Consider the following 19,785-nt stretch of genomic DNA (forward strand, 5'->3'; position numbering starts at 1 on the left):
AGTCCACTGTGTCAATTCATCATCTTCTCTCCTGTCTTTGAAGATAAGTCTACTGACTTAATTATCAACACTGCCTGAATAGAACTGTGCTGAAAGATCCCAGTGACCCATTTAAGAGGGGATGAAAGAATATTGGTAGGCAAAGTCAAGGTGAACCCAAAGATGTTTTATCAATACATAAAGTGTAAGAGGATCACTAAAGAGACAGTAGGGCCCAAAAATACCCCAAAAAGTAACCTAGGTGTAGGGGCAGAAAATGTTGGTATGGTTCTTAATGAATACTTTGTCTGTCTTCACAAAAGAGGGGTACTATGCAGATATTGTCGTGAAGGAGGAGGTGTGTTAAGTATTGGATGAGATAGACAGATGGACAGAGGACGTATTAAAGGGATTAGCATCCTTGAAAGCTGATAACTCACCAAGGCCAGATGAAATGTACCCTCGGCTGTTAAAAGAAGCAAGAGAGGTAATAACAGAAGTATTGCCATCATTTCCCAGTCCTCACTGCATACAGGTGTGGTGCCCGAGGATTGGAGAACAGCTAGCATTGTACCTCTGTTTAAAAACGGAGCGAAGTATAGACCGAATAATTAATGGCCAGTCAATCTTACCTCAGCAATGGGCAAATTATTGGAATCTATTCCGAGAGACAGGATAAACTGTCACTTAGAAAGGCACAGGTTAATCAAGGATAGCGAGCATGGATTTGTTAAGAGAAGATCTGGTTTGACCAACTTGATCGAATTTTTGAAGATGTAACAAGGAAGATATATGAGGGTAGTTCAGTTGATGTGGTCTACATGGATTTTAACAAGGCTTTTGACAATGTCCCACATGACAGACTGGTTAAAAAAATAAAATCGAATGGGGTCAGGGGTATGCAGCAAGCAGGATTCAGTGGCAGGAAAAAAAGAGTAATTGTTGATGGGTGGTTTAATGATTGGAGGGCTGTTTCCATTGGCGTTCTGCAGGGCTCAGTACTGGGACCCCTGCTCTTTTTGCTATATGTTAACGATTTGAAAGTAAATGTATAGGGTATGATCATGAAGTTTGCAGATGACACAAAAATTGACTGTGCAGTAGATAGCGAGGGGGATAGCTGAAGGCTGCAGGAAGATATTGATGATCTGGCCGGATGGGCAGAAAAGTGTCAAATGGAATCAACCTGGAGAAGTGTGAGGTGATGCATTGGGTAGGTCAAATAAGACAACGGAATACACGATTAATGGGAAGATACTGAGAAGTGTAGAGGAAGTGAGGGACCTTGGAGTGAATGTCCACAGACCCCTGAAGGTAGCAGGACAGGTCGGGAAGGTGGTTAAGAAGGCATATGGAATCCTTACCTTTATTAGCTGAGGTATAGAATAATAAGAGCAGGGAGTTTATGCTGGAGCCGTATAACTCATTGATTGGAACACAACTTGAGTAGTGTGTGAGGTTCTGGTCACCTCATTACAGAAAGGATGTTAATTGCACTAGATAGGATTCTGAGGAGATTTGCGAGGATGTTGCCAGGATTGAAAAATGCAGCTGTGAGTAAACATTGGCTTGACTGAGGTTGTTCTCCTTGGAAGAGAGAAAGCTGAGGGCAGATCTGATTGGCATATGGAAAATTTTGAGGGACCTGTGTGGAGTGGAGATGAAGGGTCTATTCACCATAGAGAAGAGTTCAGTGAGGAGGGGTCATACATTTAAAGTGATTGGTAGAAAAATTAGAGGGGAGATGAGGAAAGCTTTCTCACCCAGAGGATGGTGGGGGTCTGCAACTCACTACTTGAAAAGGCGAAACCCTCAACTCATTTGAAAAGAGTCTGGATATGCACCTCAAGTGCTGCAATCTGCAGGGCAACCGACCAAATGCTGGCAGGTGGTATTAGAATAGATGGATCGTTTTTAGTCTGGCACAGACACGATGGACTAAGTGACCTTTTTCTGTGGGTTAAACTGTCTATGATTCAGTGATTCTATTCTGAGGCCAGAGTCTGTGTCAGTTTTGGAACACAATATATCTCACCTGTTGGATTTCCAAGAATGAGCAAATATGCAGCCCAATTTATTTTTTCTCTGTCATAGAGGTCCAAAAACAAACAAAACAAAATACCTTTATTTTTCTAGTTCACTGGTGTATGTTTGTATGTCAGTGTGAGGGGCTAAGGTAAGAAAAAAGGAACTTAAATATTTCAATTTGTGTGTTTATGCCTTATGTCATTATTGATTAAGGCTTGTTTTATAATAAACTGATAATTGTGCTTTTTTATTAAAGAAACCTGGTTGTGTCTTTGATTCTTGGATAGAAATAGTTTCTATGATTGGCCGCCTAGGTAAGTGGGAAAATAATTAAATATATGTTATGACCTGTGGAGAAGTGGAACTAGAATAAACAGTGCACTCCTTCGACCTCAGCCGTAACAATTGGAATATTGTCGCAGGATCCTACGCTATTTCCATGCTCCTTGTGATGTTCTGAGGACTGGAGTGAGGTTTAGCCGAGTTTCACGTAGGATATGAGGCAAAGACTGAGACAGAAGCAGAAAGCTGTCGAACATAGTGCACTCTTCTTTTTCTGTTTAACTTACACTTTCGATTTGCTGGCTCATGCATTGTCTACAGTGACCTCAATTAAACAAAACGTTCAACACAATTTCAACACACTACAATATTACAATTCCTTCCCTCAGCAGACTGGGATGTATCCCAGTTATCCAGATGACTTTTCTGCTTTCAGCTCTGCCAAACATTTAATGACGACTTCTTTATCTGTTTTATCTTATCCAATTTCTCTCCTATTGCAACCTTTACCTTGACATTGCATTCTCTCCTTTCGGGAAGACACAGGAAATGCTTATTTAGCACCAAAGACATAACCTCTGCCTCAGCAGGAAGATCTGCGTTTGGTCTCTTTTCGACCCACCCTACGTTTTACTTCCCTTCTTCTATTTACATAATTGTAAAATATGTTGTTTTCCCTTTTATTATTGCTGGCTAATTCATCCCCATATACTCTCTTTGAACCTCTGTGCCTTCTTCCAGTCATGGGATCCCGAGTCTATGTGTAAGCCGTTGCTGTTCAATAAAGTGAGACCGGAATGTGACTCAGACACATCAGACCTGGACCGGCAGCTCACAGTTGGCAATGACGAGTTGGGGAGGATTCTATTAATTTGTCTTGTTCTTTCTTTTATTCTTTCTTGATCAAAGTTTTGTGTCTCCATCTGCCTATTTTCTTTTTTTTTCCCTTTTTTTCCTCTAACTCTGTTATTCCTACTTTTCTCCAGCTACGTTTCCTGACATATTTTAATCCGTGTCTCTCAGTATGATGCAATGAGTTTTTATCCCAGTTTCTTATCTCTCTGTCAGTTAAACAAACGTTTAAACCCTTGAATGGTCACAGGCAGTGCTAGACAGACAGAGAGAGCGTGTCCAACCTCCCAGACTTCTGCAAAGGGCATGAATTGAGGACAAATGCATTAAATTATGGAACGGTGCCCCTCAATACTGATATAGGTACCTTCAAAACAGTCACATACATAGTTTAGCATTTATTTCTATTTTTATTGCATAAGGATATTTCAGTATACATATAATTCAAATTATTGGTGACAGGGGTAATACAATTTTTTCCCTGACCCACGAGGTAATCTAACCATTGATTTGGATTTTTTTAAATAACATGCTGCAATCAATTCTACTAACCGTCCTAAAATGCAGTTGCCTTCAGACACGTTCTGCATTTGCTCTGATTTACAGCTCTATGTTACAGGGCCGCACTCACAGCAGGAAAGCATTGGGACACGTTCCCTGGCTGGAGCAAAAGTTTGCTTGACTCACCCACCATTTTGTGGGACAATGTTAAATTATCCATTTTGACAGGAAGAAAATAAAGAAAGAAGTATATTCGCTAAATTGTGAGAGATTAGATTAGATTAGAGATACAGCACTGAAACAGGCCCTTCGGCCCACCGAGTCTGTGCCGACCATCAACCACCCAATTATACTAATCCTACACTAATTCCATATTCCTACCAAACATCCCCACCTGTCCCTATATTTCCCTACCACCTATCTATACTAATGACAATTTATAATGGCCAATTTACCTACCAACCTGCAAGTCTTTTGGCTTGTGGGAGGAAACCGGAGCACCCGGAGAAAACCCACGCAGACACAGGGAGAACTTGCAAACTCCACACAGGCAGTACCCGGAATCGAACCCGGGTCCCTGGAGCTGTGAGGCTGCAGTGCTAACCACTGCGCCACTGTGCCGCAGAGCAGAGCTCTGAGATGCAGAGGGATCTGAGTTGCCTTGTGCAAGAATTCCAAAAGGTTGGTATTCAGGTTCATCAAGTAATTAGGAAAGATAATACAATGCTATTATTTATTGCACAGAGAATTGAATAGAAAAATACAGAGGTTATGCAGGGTATTGTTGAGACTGTATATGAAGTATTGTGTAGGGTCGCCTCCTTATTTCAGAAAGGATGTAAATGCATTGGAAGCAGTTCAGAGAAGGTTTACTAGACATGAAATCGGCGGGTTCACTTATGAGGAAAAGTTTGACTCGCTGGGCTTGTATCCGCTGGGGTTTAGAAGAGTAGTGGTGACTTAATTGAAGCATATAAGGTCCTGAGGGGTCTTGACCGGTTGTATGTGGAAAGAATGTTTCTTCTTCTTGGAGAATCTAGACCTGGAGGTCACTGTTTAAAAACAAGGGGTTACCCATTTAAGACAGAGATCAGGAGCATTTTTTTCTCCCTTAGAGCGTCATGCCTCTTTGGAACACACTTCCACAAAAGGCGTTGGATGCAGAGTTCCTGAATATTTTTAAGGCAGAGGTCAATAGATTCTTGATAAGCAAGGGGGTGAAAGGTTCTCGGAGAAGGTGGGAAAGTAGAGTTGAGGTTACAATCAGATCTGCCATGATCTTGTTGAATGATGGAATAGGGGAATGGATCGAGTGGCCTAACCCTATATTCATATGTTCGTATGGAGTGCGACACAGAGCCTCATGGATACGATGAACCAAAGTTCCATTCCCAGTCAGTGGATTGTTAGTTAACTTCAACATCATACAGCAGGGGAAGCCAGCTCCACTCCATGTCTGGGCTCAATTAACTGATCTCACTTGGTATTGATCCGAGCAGGAAGCACCTTTGCTGTAATAAGGCCTCCTGCATGTTTTTAAACGCATTCGCTGTGTTTTTCAGTGCAATACAGTACAGGAAGTGCCCAAGTTCCATCCTTGGATTGTGTGGAATTAACTGATCTCACGTTGTGTTACTGAGCCCACCAAAGAACAGGAAAGAGCCTGGTTCCATCCCTGCTTTGTGCTCAGTTATCTCAATGCAGCTGGTTTGGCACTGGGCTACTTAGTCAACAGAAAGGTTTGGTAGAAATATGGGATTAGTGTAGGATTAGTATAAATGGGTGGTTGATGGTCGGCACAGACTCGGTGGGCCGAAGGGCCTGTTTCAGTGCTGTATCTCTAATCTAATCTAAAAGGGCGCCAGCTTAATTCTTAACTGTACTGATTTTGCTGCCGTCATCCAACGTGGTGCTGAACGTCATTAAGAGCAGGAAGGATCAAGTGCATTGCTGAGTAGTACTTGGCCGAACACAGAACAGGAAGAGCAAAATTACTACTCCTGGGCATGGCTTAGTTTGCTGATCTCACTATGAGTGGTACTCAAACCCATTGCATGCAAAACGGCATTGCTACATCTTCGGCTTGTGGTGTATTTTCTCATCTCAGCCAATGTGTTACTGGGTGTCGCACAGTAGAGGGAAGCCTCATGTTACATCTCAGGCTACTGCTGAGTTGGCTAATCTGATTTGCTGTCATACTAAGACGCAGAGTATAGGGTGAGGCGATGATGCATCCCCACTTTAAGCTATGTTGGTTAATCTCACTTGCCATGGCACTGAGTCTGACACACGGCAGTAAATGAATGATTTCTGTATCTGCATTGTGCTGCGTTAGCTGATCTGACTCGCTATTTTAGTGATCTCTACACAGAGTAGGACGTCTCCAGGTTCTATCCTCCACCTCTGCTAAGTCAGATCATCGCATGTGGCCTGTTACTGTACCACAGAGTGCAACATGTATCTCAGAGTGACTGACTGTGTATTTAAGAGGGCAGCCTGTTTGTTGTGAACTAGAAGATCACAGGATGAATATAAGTTTTAATGCATGGTGGATTATACTATTTTAATTAATTTAATAACTTAGCAATTAGAGCTAGTGGATATTTCACCCCATTCCTTAACTCATCTCTGAATTTACCCTGTGTCCCTGCATAAATAAACGGATTTACACAGGAACTCAATATCTGAAGCATATATCCGCTTTCCTCCAGATTAAAATTTGATTCATTGAAATTGGAACCTGAGAAATAAGTAACGTTTGCAATTCGGACATAGAGGAATGTTAAAAGAAACAGCAACCATAACAGGATGAAACTGCCTGAGATACAGAAGAGCAAAACGATGGATTTTTTCCGATTCTTCATCTCTGGGTCACTCTGATTTTCAACGTTGCTGCGGACCTGAAGTCTCCTTCGGGTTCTAATGGCCGCTAAAATGTGTCTGACGGTCAGAGCATTGAGCAGTAAAATCATAATAAATGGAAGACAAGGGGTTGAAATTCGATGAATCCAGTCAAATGCAGCCCAGGCAGGTGAGGTATAAAATATTGGCTTAATTTTGCAGAACCATGGTGTATTATTAATCGTGTACAAAGGTTCATAGATAAAGTACCAGAATGCATTTTTGAAACAACTCACGCCACAAACTGTTCCAATAACCACAGCCGCTGTTTTCTCAGTGCAATATTTTGTTTTCAGCTTATGGCAACAAATGGCTACAAATCGATCAATGGTGAAGACTACGGTTACCCAGACAGAAGAGTCTCTGCTTCCAGCCATTAATACAAAACTGAGACTACAGACCGGTGTGATGGACAGGAAGCTGGATGGGAAATAAATGCCAATGATCCGGTTTAATATTACAGCAGTGATAATGACCAGGAGATCCGTCACTGCCATGGACATGAGGTAGCAAGTGATACATCTGGAGAGACCGCATCTTCCTCGAGACAAAATCACAATCACTGCCAAGTTTGCTGTAATAGAGAAAGAAAGAGATAGTGTGTATGTGTGTGTGCATGAAAGAAAGAGACAGAGAGCGAGAAGAGAAACATTACTGACACGACTCCCAGCAAAATTGTGTATTTGACAGGATTCTGTAAGAAATGTACAGATTTAGCAAGTGATCCTGAGATGAAAAAAACCCAACTTTTCCTCCAATAAAAATAGCCATCCGCATGAAAAATGTGAAAGCAAAGACATCGAACTGTAAAGTAATATAATGAAACATAATGACAACAAGAAATGCAATGAAATCAACGTGAGCATGTCTATTAGTGAAGAAAAGGAGCTGATCTTAAGAAGCGAGCAAAATAGTTAATAATAAATGCAATGATTATATCACGGGAAAATAAACTTACTAAAGGAGACATTTAAGAGAATAAATAATAAAACAATTGACAATAAAACTGGAACAAGGGGTAAAGAGCAAATATTACCATTTAAAATAAATTATGAGCCAAACGCTTTCATCTCCTAAATAACTGCCAAATGATACACTGTCATCAGTCAGTTGTACCAAAGATTCTCAAACAGAGTTGCTGTGAACCAACGATTATTGCTTTCTGAATTTTCCTTGAGAATTTTGGCGAGGACTCAGAGATAACTTCAAGCTATCAGGTGGATTGTCACCTGGCAGCTTCAATGACCCAATGATCTAGTGCGGCAGACAGATGATGAGACCTCATTCAGAGAAAGGACCTTCTGACAATGCAGCGCTCCCTCAGTGTTGCATTGCACTATCGGGATAAGGTATTGACTTCTTAATATCGTGCATGTTGATCTTACAGCGTTGTAACACAGATATGAGATTGCCACCAGTTACACAGCCACACTCAATGTGGAGAAAAGATTAGAGACAAGCACAGTCCAGGATATTATCAGGTGCAAGAAACTGAACGAGCATTGGCCGAAGCAGGAGAACAAATAATTATTAGCAGCTAATGTGGAAGAACCATGGGAAGCTGTAAATGGGTTGCCAGACTGAGAGCAGAAATCCAGCGGCTGTGTTGTGGGAAAATGCAAACTCAGTAATAAAACGGCCAGTGTAATGCTTTGGCAGCCTGTGTATATTTCTGTTAACAATTTCTTGCCTAATAATGTCCCTTCAATTGAGACCACCATTACATTCAGTCGGGAATAATTAAGCACTGAACATTATCAATCAAGAAAACGCTTCCAATATTAGGTCAAGCTGCAAATAACACTCATAACGACATTATGAAAATTAATTATTCAATAAAGTAAGTCAATGCTGAATATATCCAGTGATTAAATTCATCAGTAGCTTCACTATTATGCAATTCTATTGGTAATTTCTTGAATTATTTATAAACCTAGTTGCTATCAAAAATATTTGATGTAATTTGTTCTAATAATTCAACCATAACTTGCAATGTGATTGCATCTTGCAGTTGTGCTGTAGAATGCTGTGATCAGATGAAAGTATTTTTATCATAAAGCTGTTGTTAAACAGATTCCACTTCTTAAACATCTATACAAGTACCACTGTATCATCTGGGTGAATTCAAAATTGCAGTGGAAATTCCCTTAGTGTGATAGAATGGCCACGCTAAAACTGGGCTGTCAACATCCTTAAACTTCCACCACCAATCAGAGAGCAAGCAGCTATAAAATAGCTTTCATGTATATGTTATAATAACATAATAATGCCGCTCAATGCAATAGTATTAATAGAATATATAGTCTAATATAACAAAACGCCACCTTCCACACTGAAGTAACTTTATCAGAGTATAGCTGCATGCACAGTATCATAACCGTGTGATAATTTACCCACCGCAACAGTGTCCTCAACACAATGCACCTACATCTACAAGGGTATAACAGTGTATTAATTCACCCACGTTCACGGTGTCCATGCAGCAAACGTTCTACATGTACACAATGATAACAGTGTGATAATTTACCGGCAGCAACAGTTCCAATATCACAATAGAGCTACATATAGCTCTGGTCAACAATTCAATATCGGGAAAACCTAAACCACTGCTCACAACCCCTGTCACAAACTCTATTTCCCACATGACAAATCCGACCCACACGCTTGGTACTGTCTGAGGTTAAACAAACTGTTGCCAACCTTTGCTTCCTATTTGACTCTGACATGAATTCTAAACCAACCTACTTCCCACTGCCAAAACCGACGAATTCCATTTATCATGTGTCCTGTGTCTGCCCCTAGCTCAACTCACCAGATACTGAAGCCCTCAGGAATTCTTTTAGTATTGTTAAAGTGGATTATTGCAAAGATTTCCTGTCGAGCCTCTCACGTTGCACCCCATGAACTTATTCCATCCAATAGTTTGCTGCCCCTAACACTTACTCCCACCAAAAGTCGATTACTCATCATCCGTGTGCCTGCAGACGTCCATGGCCACCGATTTGGCAATATCTCAATTTTAGAATATTCATCCTTGTTTCCAAATCTGTCCGTTGCTTCACCTCTCTGATTGTTTTGAAACTCATTCAGCCCTCCAACCTTCTGCTAGACCTGCATTCCACAAGTTCTGAACTGTTGCAGATTTCAATTTTTCGCCTCCACCATTGGCCACCTTGATAACAGCTGTTTCTGCCTTAGCCTCTGAAACGTCTAGAACCAGGGAACGCAATTTCAAAATAAGGGGGAAGCCACTTAGGACAGAGATGAGGAGATATTTCTTTTCTCACAGCGTTGTAAATCTTTGGAATTCTGTACCCCAGAGGGCTGCAGAAGCTCAGTCATTGAGTATGGTTTAAAGCAGAGCTTAATAGATTTCTGAATAACCAATGACATAAAGTGGTATTGGGATCTTGCGTGAAAAAGGCATTGATGTGGATGATCAGCCATGATCTATTGAATGGCGAAGCAGCCTCAATAGGCTAAATGGCCTATCTCTGCTCCTATGTTCCTGTCACCGCCTCTCCACCTCTCTCTCATCCTTTAAGACAATCTTTAAAACCAATCTTTTGATCACCTGTCTCCTTATGTGGTCAGGAGTCAAATTTTAATTGATAACTCGCCAGTGTTATTCTGTTAAAAGTGATAAGTTGTACAAGATTTTCTGTTATTATTGCTGGGGATCATTCACCCACAGGAACAGCGCCATGAACACAACAGGCAGTGACGCCAAAAAAAATACATTTAAAGAAAAGTGATAGATTTAAAGTAAGGCGTTACACACTTAAATGGCTGATGTATCGTTAAAGAATAAAAATGGAATAATAAAGGATGAAATGACACCTTAAAATGAGAAATTATACTGTGAGAGGAAATAAATTATACAGTTAACAGAAAGAATTATACTATTAATTGGGAAAGTAATATCATTAATTTGGATAAAACATTCAGTTAAAAAGGAGAATTTCCGTTAAACAGAATAATTCATAGTGATGAAAAGAATAAAAATCTAATGCTAAAGGTGAGAAATTACACAATGAAAAGAAAACAAAATGATTTTGGGAAACAAGACCAGTGGTGCAGTTAAAGAACGATTTCCAGAACGCAGAAGTAACTCCAGTACATTACCTGGAACACCAATAGCTGCAAGAATGGGATAGTAAAGGGCGAACACAAGCCCTGTTGGTGTGCCATGCATTTCCAAATTAGGTTATGCACGACATTCAATGCTTGTCACATTTATATTTGATGTCAGCCTCCTTGGGGGGGGGGGCGCAATTAGGTGTTTTGAACTTGCATACCAATTGCAATAATTGAAGAAATACAAATTAGTGCAGTCGTTCCAAGGTTTGTGCTTTTGTTTTGATGAATTGGCTATGACTGTACCTCACACAGCTCAAGGGACAAATACAAAATGATACCTGCGTGATCTGAGTAACATTTCCTCAGAAAAGATAATGAAATGCTTGATAGGAAGTTATCATTATTGTATGTGAGCCCTGTGCACGAGGACGAGAATGCATATGGGCCCCTTTAATGCTGAATTAATAGGTATCATCACAGCATATAACTGCCTAAGAAAGTCTGGTCCTGTAGCCAGGAAGTACAGTCATACTCAATCATAAGGTCAGAGGTCTGGATCTTCGCTGATGATTGTACGATTTTCAGCACCATTCATGATTCCTCAGATACTGAAGTAATCGAGCCCATATGCAGCAACACCTGGACAACATTTAGGCTTGTGGTGTCTGTCACACAAGTGCCAGGCAATGATTATTTAGAAATATAGGAACAGGAGTAGGGCATTCAGCCCATTGAGCCTACCCCGCCATTCAATACGAACATGGCTGATCTTCCACGTCAACACGAGAGAATCGAACCATCGCCCCTTGAAATTAAGTGGTATTACCATCGCTGAACCCCCACTATCAACATCCTAGGGGTTACTATTGACCAGAAACTGAATTGGAGTAGCAGTATATATAACGTGGCTACAAAAGCAGATCAGGAGCTAGGAATCCTGTGGCGAGTAGCTAACCTCCTGACTCCCCAATCCTGTCCACCATCTACATGGCACAAGTTAGGAGTGTGATGGAATACACTCCACTTGCTTGGATCGGTGCAGCTCCAACAGCACTGAAGAAACTTGACATCACCCAAGACACAGCAGCCTACTTGATTGGCGCACATCCACAAACATTCAGTCCCCCCACCACCGACGCACAGTGGCAGTAGTGTATACCATCTACAAGATGCACTGGAGCACCTCTTCAAGGCTCCTTCGACAGCACCTTCTAAAGCCACAACCTCTACCACCTAGAAGGACAAGGCAGCAAATAAATGGGAATGCCAACACCTGCAAGTTCCCCTCCAAGCAACACACGATCCCAGCTAGGAACTATACCGCCGTTCCACCACTGCCGGTAAGTCCAAATCCTGGAACTCCCTTCATTACAGCACTGTGAGTGTACCCACCCCGCATGGACTCCAGTAGTTTAAGAAGGCAGCTGACCCCCACCTTCTCAAGGGCAATTCGGAATTGACAATAAATCTGGCCTGGCCAGCTTAATCACATGTACGAATTGTAAAAAGCCATATTCTCTGTCCTGGTCACAATACAGGTTTCCCTGCATAAGCAGAGCCGCCATGCAACTGGCTCAAAATCTCTCTGGGAATCCATTAAATTGTGCTTTTCTCAACCTCGACTTTGCTCTATCTGGTCAGGCTGTTTTCCCGTCATCCAATCATGAATGAGCCGCATTTCACAGCATCAAAGAATGCTTACAGCTCAGAGGAGGTTATTCGGTCCGTCGTGGTTGTGCTGGCTCTCTGAAGGAGCAGTTCACCAGTACCACTCTCCTGCCTTCTCCCCATAGCCCTGCACATTCTTCTTCTTTTTTCAGATAATAGTCCAATTCCCTTTTGAATGCTTTGATTGAACCTGTCCCCACCACATTCTGAGGCAGCACATGCCAGATCTTAATCATTCATTGCGTGAAAAAAAGCATTGCTTCTTTTGCCAATTAACTTAAATTTGGGCCCTCTGGTTTCCGATGCTTCCACCAATGGGAGCAGTTTCTCCATATCTACTTTGTCAAGACCCCTCAAGATTTTGAATACCTCCATTCAATTTCGTCCCAACCTTCTCTTCTCCAAACAACAGCCCCAAGCTATCTCAACCCTTGAACAATTCTGGTGAATCTTTTCTGCACCCTCTCTAACGTCTTCATAGGTTGAGGGCGAACCTCAATTTTAACATAACTTGTTTGCGTTTGTACTCAATGTCCCTGTTGATACCGCCGAGCATGTTCAATGCTTTATTAACTGCTCTCACAACTTGTCCTGCCACCTTAAATGATTTATGCATGTAAACACCTAGGTCACACTAGTACTGCATCCCCTTTCGATTTGTACCCTTTATTTCACATTTTCACTCCGCATTCTTTCTGCCAAAATGAATCACTTCACACTTTTCAGTACTACATTTCATCTGCCACTTGTCTGCCCATTACATAAGCCGGTATAGGTCCTGTTGAAATTCTACACAATCCTTCTCACCATTCACCAATTCTTCCAGAGTTAAAAGCAAAACACTACAGAGGCTGGAAATTTTAAATAAGAACAACAAATGCTGGAAATATTCAGTAGGTCTGGCAGCATCTGTGGAGAGAGGAACAGAGTTTCTGACGAAAATTCACAAACCTGAAACGTTAAATCTCTTTCTCTCCCCACACAACCTGCAGACCTGCTGAATATTTCCAGCACTTTTTGATTTTAGTTCTATTTGTATCTCACCTGCAATTTTCTTCAGTTAACGTTAGGAAAATTGAAGTTATAATAATTGTCCCTGCTGCAAATTTCGGGTGCTTACCACCATCTTTATACCATTTTCGGGCTTATGTCTCAGAGGTTACATCTAAAGCTTGGGTCAGACTTCATCTGGTGCAATGGATATAGCTTTAGACAGCACATCTCAGGAAGGCTATATTGTCATTGAAGAGTGGGCACAGCAGATATACCAGAAGATATCGTAGCATTGATGGTTACATTGTATAGTCAGGTTGCATACACCTAGCATGCATTCCCTGTGCATAGGACATTGACGTGTGTTCTAAATGAGGAGTTAAAATGAATTGATAAGGCATGTAGAGAGAGCCTATTTCCTCAGAGGTATGAATCAAGAGCAAGGGGACACATCTAAAAATCAGAGTTCATCAGAACTGGTCACTGACCCAAAACGTTTACTTTACTTCTCTCTCCACAGAGGATGCCAAACCTTTTGAGTATTTCCAGCACTTTTTTTGTTTTTATTTCAACTTTTCAGCATCTGCAGTATTTTGCTTTTATTATCGCAGGAATCTGAAATCTGCTCGCCAAAAACTCATGGCTGCTGGGGATGTTTGAGCTTCCATGGCTGAGGTGGACAGACTTTAATAAGTGAGGGCATCAAGGGATATGGTGTTAAGGTAGATTTGAGGTACAGTTTCATTATTTGGCTGGATGTGATAGCAACATCGAGTAGTTCAATGGTATTCAAATAGATCCTATGAACCAAGCCTGGCATCCTACTTAACCCACAATTCCTATTAGGAAGGCAAATGTCATTTTGGCCTTTATTGCAAGGGATTGGAGTACAGGAATAATGAGGGCTTAATAAAATTGTACAGGGCTTTGGTGAGACCGCTCCTGGAATACTGCGTGCAGCTTTGGTCTCCATTTTTAAGAAAGGATATACTTGCACTGGCGTCAGTGCAGCGAAGATTTACTAAATTGGTCCCTGGGATGAGGGGGCTGTCCTTTGAGTAAATTGAGCGTATATTCTCTAGAGTTTAGCAGAATGAGAGACAATTTAATTGAGACATTCAGGATTTTGAAGGGGCTTGATAAACTAGAAGCTGAGATTGTTCCCACTGGTCTGGGAATCTAAAACTCGAGGACATAGTGTCAGGATAAGGGGTCAACCATTCAGAACTGAGAGGAGGAGAATTTACTACACTCAAAGGGTTGTGAATCTTTGGAAATGTCTACATCAGAATATTGTAGATGCTCCATCATTGAATACTTATTAGGCTGCGATGGTTATAGATTTTTGATTTTTCAGGATATGGGGAACTGGCAGGAAAGTGGAATTGAAGCCCAAGATCACCTATAATCGTATTGAATGGTGGTGTAGGCTCGATGGGCCATATGGCCTACTTCTGCTCTTATTTCTTGTGTTCGTGTGTTACTGTGTTCTCTACCGGTCAACAACGCAACTGCTTCCCCCAAATTTAGCTTAGCTCTGTTGTATTTATTCAATCCAGCTTCAAGTCCTACCCAACTGTCACTCATTTCCGGTCATTCAAATGACTTTGGCATAGATAGTGACATAACACGACAATAGGTCAGAATTACTTAGGCAAGTGCAGATCTATAAGTGTAAAGAGAAAGCTCAAGGCGGGGAACAATGAAGCTATGTTGGTAAAATCAAGCAGAGCATGTCAGGAAGGGACAGAGCGTTTATAAAAGATAATAAGGCATTGCTGAGGGTGTAGAGGGGATTTACTGGAATGGTTCCAAGGATAAAGGATTTTACCTGCAACATTATGTTGGAGAAGCTGGGGCTGATTTCCTTGGCGCATTGAGATTGAGCCGAGATTTGATAGTTTTGACACGTTTAGGTAAGGTAGACAGAGAAAAGCTCTTTCTATTTGATGATCATGTCAGAATTAGGGGACACAGATTGAAGGTCTGTGCAACAGATGCAGAGGCTATGTGAGGATAACATTTTTAAGCAGCAATTACTAGGATGGTGGAAATGCTGATGATAAATGATTTCTAAAGGAAATCGGATGGGCACTTGAGGGAAATAGAGTTGCAGGGCGAAGGGACAGAGCTGGGAAATGGGATTGATCGAATTTCTGTACAGAGAGGAGGCATGGGCCTAATGGCCTCTGTCTGTGACATAATGACTATATGGCACTATATAATCGATAATAATTCTCTTCAGCAGGTAAACAGCAAATTTAGCACAGGAATAGAAAAACCAAAGTATCGAGAAATATCCAAAGAACTTTACATGTATACAGCAGCAGACCCGCTGTAAGATGATAAATTATTTGCATTTTAGGCTGCTCGAAAAACGGGGTGTCGAATTCAATTCTATGTCTTACAGGTATTGAAACACCCACCATTTCAGCGCGCCCTCCCCACAGTGGCAAGCTGTATACCCAACAACCAATAAGCCATCCCTCCATCTTCACGCCGAATAAACTTCTCACCCACCATCAAACAATCCAGCACTCCAACTACAGCCGAGTTATATTCTCCACACACAAACCTGCAATCCAGCACTCTCTCCCCAATACGGATAAAATCTACAGCACCAACCTATAATGCAGCACTCCCTCTGGATTCTTGCTTGGTTTTCCACCCACCAACCTGTAATCAAGCTCTCCCTCCCCACCCTGCTAAACGCTCCACGACACAGCCTACTCTCTGGCCATCTCTCCCCACCCTGGCTAATCTCTCTACACATAAACATACAATGCAGTTCCCACCCCAGCTAATATCAAGACCCACCAATTTACGATGAAGCAGTCCTTCCACACACCTGATAACCTCCCTACCTACCAAAATATTATCGAACACCCCCATTCCATTTCAGATAAACTCTCCACCCACCAAACCGGAATAGAGCACGCCCTCCCCATTATGGCTAAACTATCCTCCCACCAACCTACCATCCAGGAAACCCTCCCACCCCGGCTCAAAACTCCACCCATCAACATTACAATCCAGTTCTCTCTCCCTACCAGTTAAACTCTCCACGCTTGGTCTACAATCCGGTACTGCACCCCACATGGGCTAACATCTCCATCCACCCACGCTAAGATCCAGCAGAAGCTCCCACATTGCCAAAAATCTCTGGCCGACATCCAGCATTTAGCTGTCCCTCTGCCCAACAGCTAAAACCTCCATCCATCAGCCAACAATCCATCCGAACCTCCATGCTGCATTTTAACGCTCCACCTGCCGACCAACAATCCAGCTAGACCAGATCAATGATCCAGCCAACAATATAAAAACCAGCCCGGACGCCAGCTAAGCTATCCACCCACCAACCTAGAATCAAGCACTCCCTTTGCACAGTGACTAAATTCTCCTAATACCAACGTACAATCCACCCGCCTGCCCCATCCCAACTAAAATCTCCAACCATCGACCTGTAATTGAGCCTCAAGCCAAGCAACATACAATCCAGCAATCTCTGCCCACACTGGCTAACTTCTCAACCCACAAACAACCATTCCAGAACTCCCTCTCCACCCTCTTATATCTGCACCCATTAACTGCACAATCCTACACTACTTCCCCAACCCGACTAAACTCTCCTCACACCAGGCCACAATCTGGCACGAACACGCAACCCAAGCTACACTCTCCACCAAGTAACCTACAATCCAACACCCCTTCCACATCCTTGCTAAATTCTCCACCCACAAACCTGCAATCCAGCACGCCTACCGAATCCCCACTTAAACTCTCCACACACCAATCTACGATGGAACACACACTCCACAATTTAACTCATCACTATAAACACCAAACCACAATCTAGCAAACACTCTTCACAAAAGCTAAGTCCTCCAGCCATCATCCAAAAATGCAGCACACCCTCCCCACCACAAATAAACTCTCCATCCTCCATCCTACATCCATAACCCACTCTTGCCCAGCTCTCCACCCACCGCCTGGCAATTCTGCTCGCGTTCCCCACAGTGACAAGAAATCTCTACCAACTGCTCCTCCACTTCCTCCACACTGCAGCTTATGACTCCATCCATCAGCTTTCAATTCAGCACCCGCCACGACTAAATTATCGCTCTAACAACGAACAATCCAGCATTCCCTTCCTATCCCGATTAACCCTACCACCCACCATTAAGTAATCCAGCACTCAACACCAGCTGGCTAAACTCTGCACCCACCAACATAGACTCAAGCACTACATTGCCTCTGCAGTTGAGGTCAATGCCCACTAAACGAAAATCCAAGACTCCTTCCTTATTTTGCCTAAGCTTTCCACCCATTAACCTGCAATTCAGCCATCTCACCCCATACTAGCTCATATCTCCATCCAGAAACCTACAATCCAGTTCCGAACCTGGCTAATATATACAACCACCAATCGTCAATTCAGCACTCCATCCCTCCACTGGCTCAACTCTCCACCCGTCAAAATACCCTGCAACACCCCCACACCACTTGAACCAAACTGTCCACCTGCCAACATGTTATTCAGAATTCCATCTCCTCCCCGGCTAAACTCCCTGCCCATCAAACTAAAAACCAGCTCTCCCCATCCACACGGTCTATACTTTCCACCCATGAACCTAAAATCAAGCTCTCCTTCCCCTCCCTGCTAATCTTTGCACCCACCAATCTACAATCTAGCACTCCCTCCTCACATGGTCTATAATTTCCACCCACCGGCCTGTTATCCAACCCTCTCTCCCTGCCCCTTTCAGCTGGCAGACCAGCCACATGCAAACAAGCACTTCCACTGCACCCTGGCTAAACCCCACACCCAATTGCAAGACAACACTCCCTTCCTGTTCCGGAAAAACTCTCACCAGCCAACTGACAACCCAGCTCCCTCACCAAAACACAGTTAAAAGCTTCACCACACCATCTTCTATCCAGTCATCTCTGCCTACCCCGGCACCAACCAGCAGACCAAAATCCAATCTTCACCACTGCTGATATACCCATCCACCAATCCACATTTCAGCACTCTGTCCCAACACGAGCTAAACTCTCCATCCAGCCCCACCTACAATCGAGCCCTCCCTTCTCAGCCATGCTGAGCTCCCCAGCCACTAACGTTCAGTCCAGTGCTCCCACCCCACTCTGGCTGAACTCTGCAGCAACCCACCGACATACGTTCCGCACTGCACTCCAGAAAATCTCTTCATGCAACTACCTCTCGCCCGCAACCTAATTCTCCACCAACAAACCTATATTCCAGCACACCTACCCCAGTTCATCTAAACTCTCCATACACAAACCTGAAAAGCATCTTGAGTCATGCAGTCATAGAGTCGTACAGCATAGAAATAGGCCCTTTGGCCCACCACGTCCATGCCGACCAAATGCCTACCTATACTAATCCCACCTGCCTGCATTAATTACATATCCCTCTATGCCTTGCTCATTCAAGTACCTGTCCAGATGCCTCTTAAATGTCGCTACTGCTCCTGCCTCCACCACCTCCTCAGGCAGCTCATTCCAGATACCCACTATTATTTGTGTGAAAAATTTACCCCTTTGATCCCCTTTAAACCTCCTCCCTCTCACCTTAAATCTGTGCCCTCTGGTTTTAGTCACCCCTACCATGGGAAACAGACCTTGGCTATCTACCCTATCTATGCCTCTCATAATTGTAGACACCTCTAAAATGTCCCCTCTCAGCCTCCTTCACTCCAGGGAAAACCGACCCAGCTGATCCAATCTCACTTTATAACTCAGGCCCTTCAAACCAGGCAATATCCTTGTGAATCTTTTCGGTACCCTCTCTAGCTTAGTCACAACGTTCCTGTAGTGTGGCTACCAGTACTGCACACAGTACTGCAAATGCGGCCTAAGCAACGCAATGTTCAACTGTAACATGAAGTCCCAGCTCTTGTCCACAATGCCTCGGCCGATGAAGGCAAGCATGCAATACGCCTTCTTCACCAACGTGTCAACATGTGTTGCTACTTTCAGGGAACTATGTACTTGCACCCCAATGTCTCTCTGCTCAGCAACACTCCCCACGGCCCTGCCATTCACTGGATATGTCCTGCCCTGGTTTAACTTCCCAAAATGCATCACTTCACACTTGCCTGCGTTAAATTCAATTTGCCACTCCCTTGCCCACTTTTCCTGTTGATCTATGTCACGTTGTAACCTGAGGCAACCTTCTTCATTGTCCACTATACCACCAATGTTTGTGTCATCGGCAAAATTACTAAGCATGCCCCTTACATTCACATCCAAGTCATTAACATATATGAAAAACAACAGAGGACCCAGCACCAATCCCTGCGGCACACTACTGGTCACCGGCATCCAATCTGAGAAACAACCCTCCACTATCACCCTCTGCCTCCTATCACAAAGCAAATTTTGTATCCAATTTGCTAGCTCACCCTGGATCCCATGTGTTTAAACCTTTTGGACCAGCCTACTATGCGGGACCTTGCCAAAGGCTTTGCTAAAGTC

The 19,785-nt window shown here is 42.9% G+C and overlaps 1 protein-coding gene across 1 annotated transcript; it reads right to left on the minus strand.

Annotated features, from left to right (window-relative positions):
* Positions 1 to 6,209: 6,209 nt before the first annotated feature.
* On the minus strand, positions 6,210 to 10,738 carry LOC137357485 (probable G-protein coupled receptor 139). Its single transcript, XM_068023833.1, has 2 exons — positions 10,669 to 10,738; positions 6,210 to 7,117 (listed from the first exon to the last, which is right to left on the minus strand). The coding sequence occupies exons 1-2, from the start codon at positions 10,736 to 10,738 to the stop codon at positions 6,210 to 6,212; spliced, it is 978 nt and encodes a 325-aa protein (XP_067879934.1).
* Between the last annotated feature and the right edge of the window lie 9,047 nt (positions 10,739 to 19,785).

Source organism: Heterodontus francisci, chromosome 48, assembly GCF_036365525.1.
Source record: "Heterodontus francisci isolate sHetFra1 chromosome 48, sHetFra1.hap1, whole genome shotgun sequence".
Lineage (NCBI taxonomy): Eukaryota > Metazoa > Chordata > Chondrichthyes > Heterodontiformes > Heterodontidae > Heterodontus > Heterodontus francisci.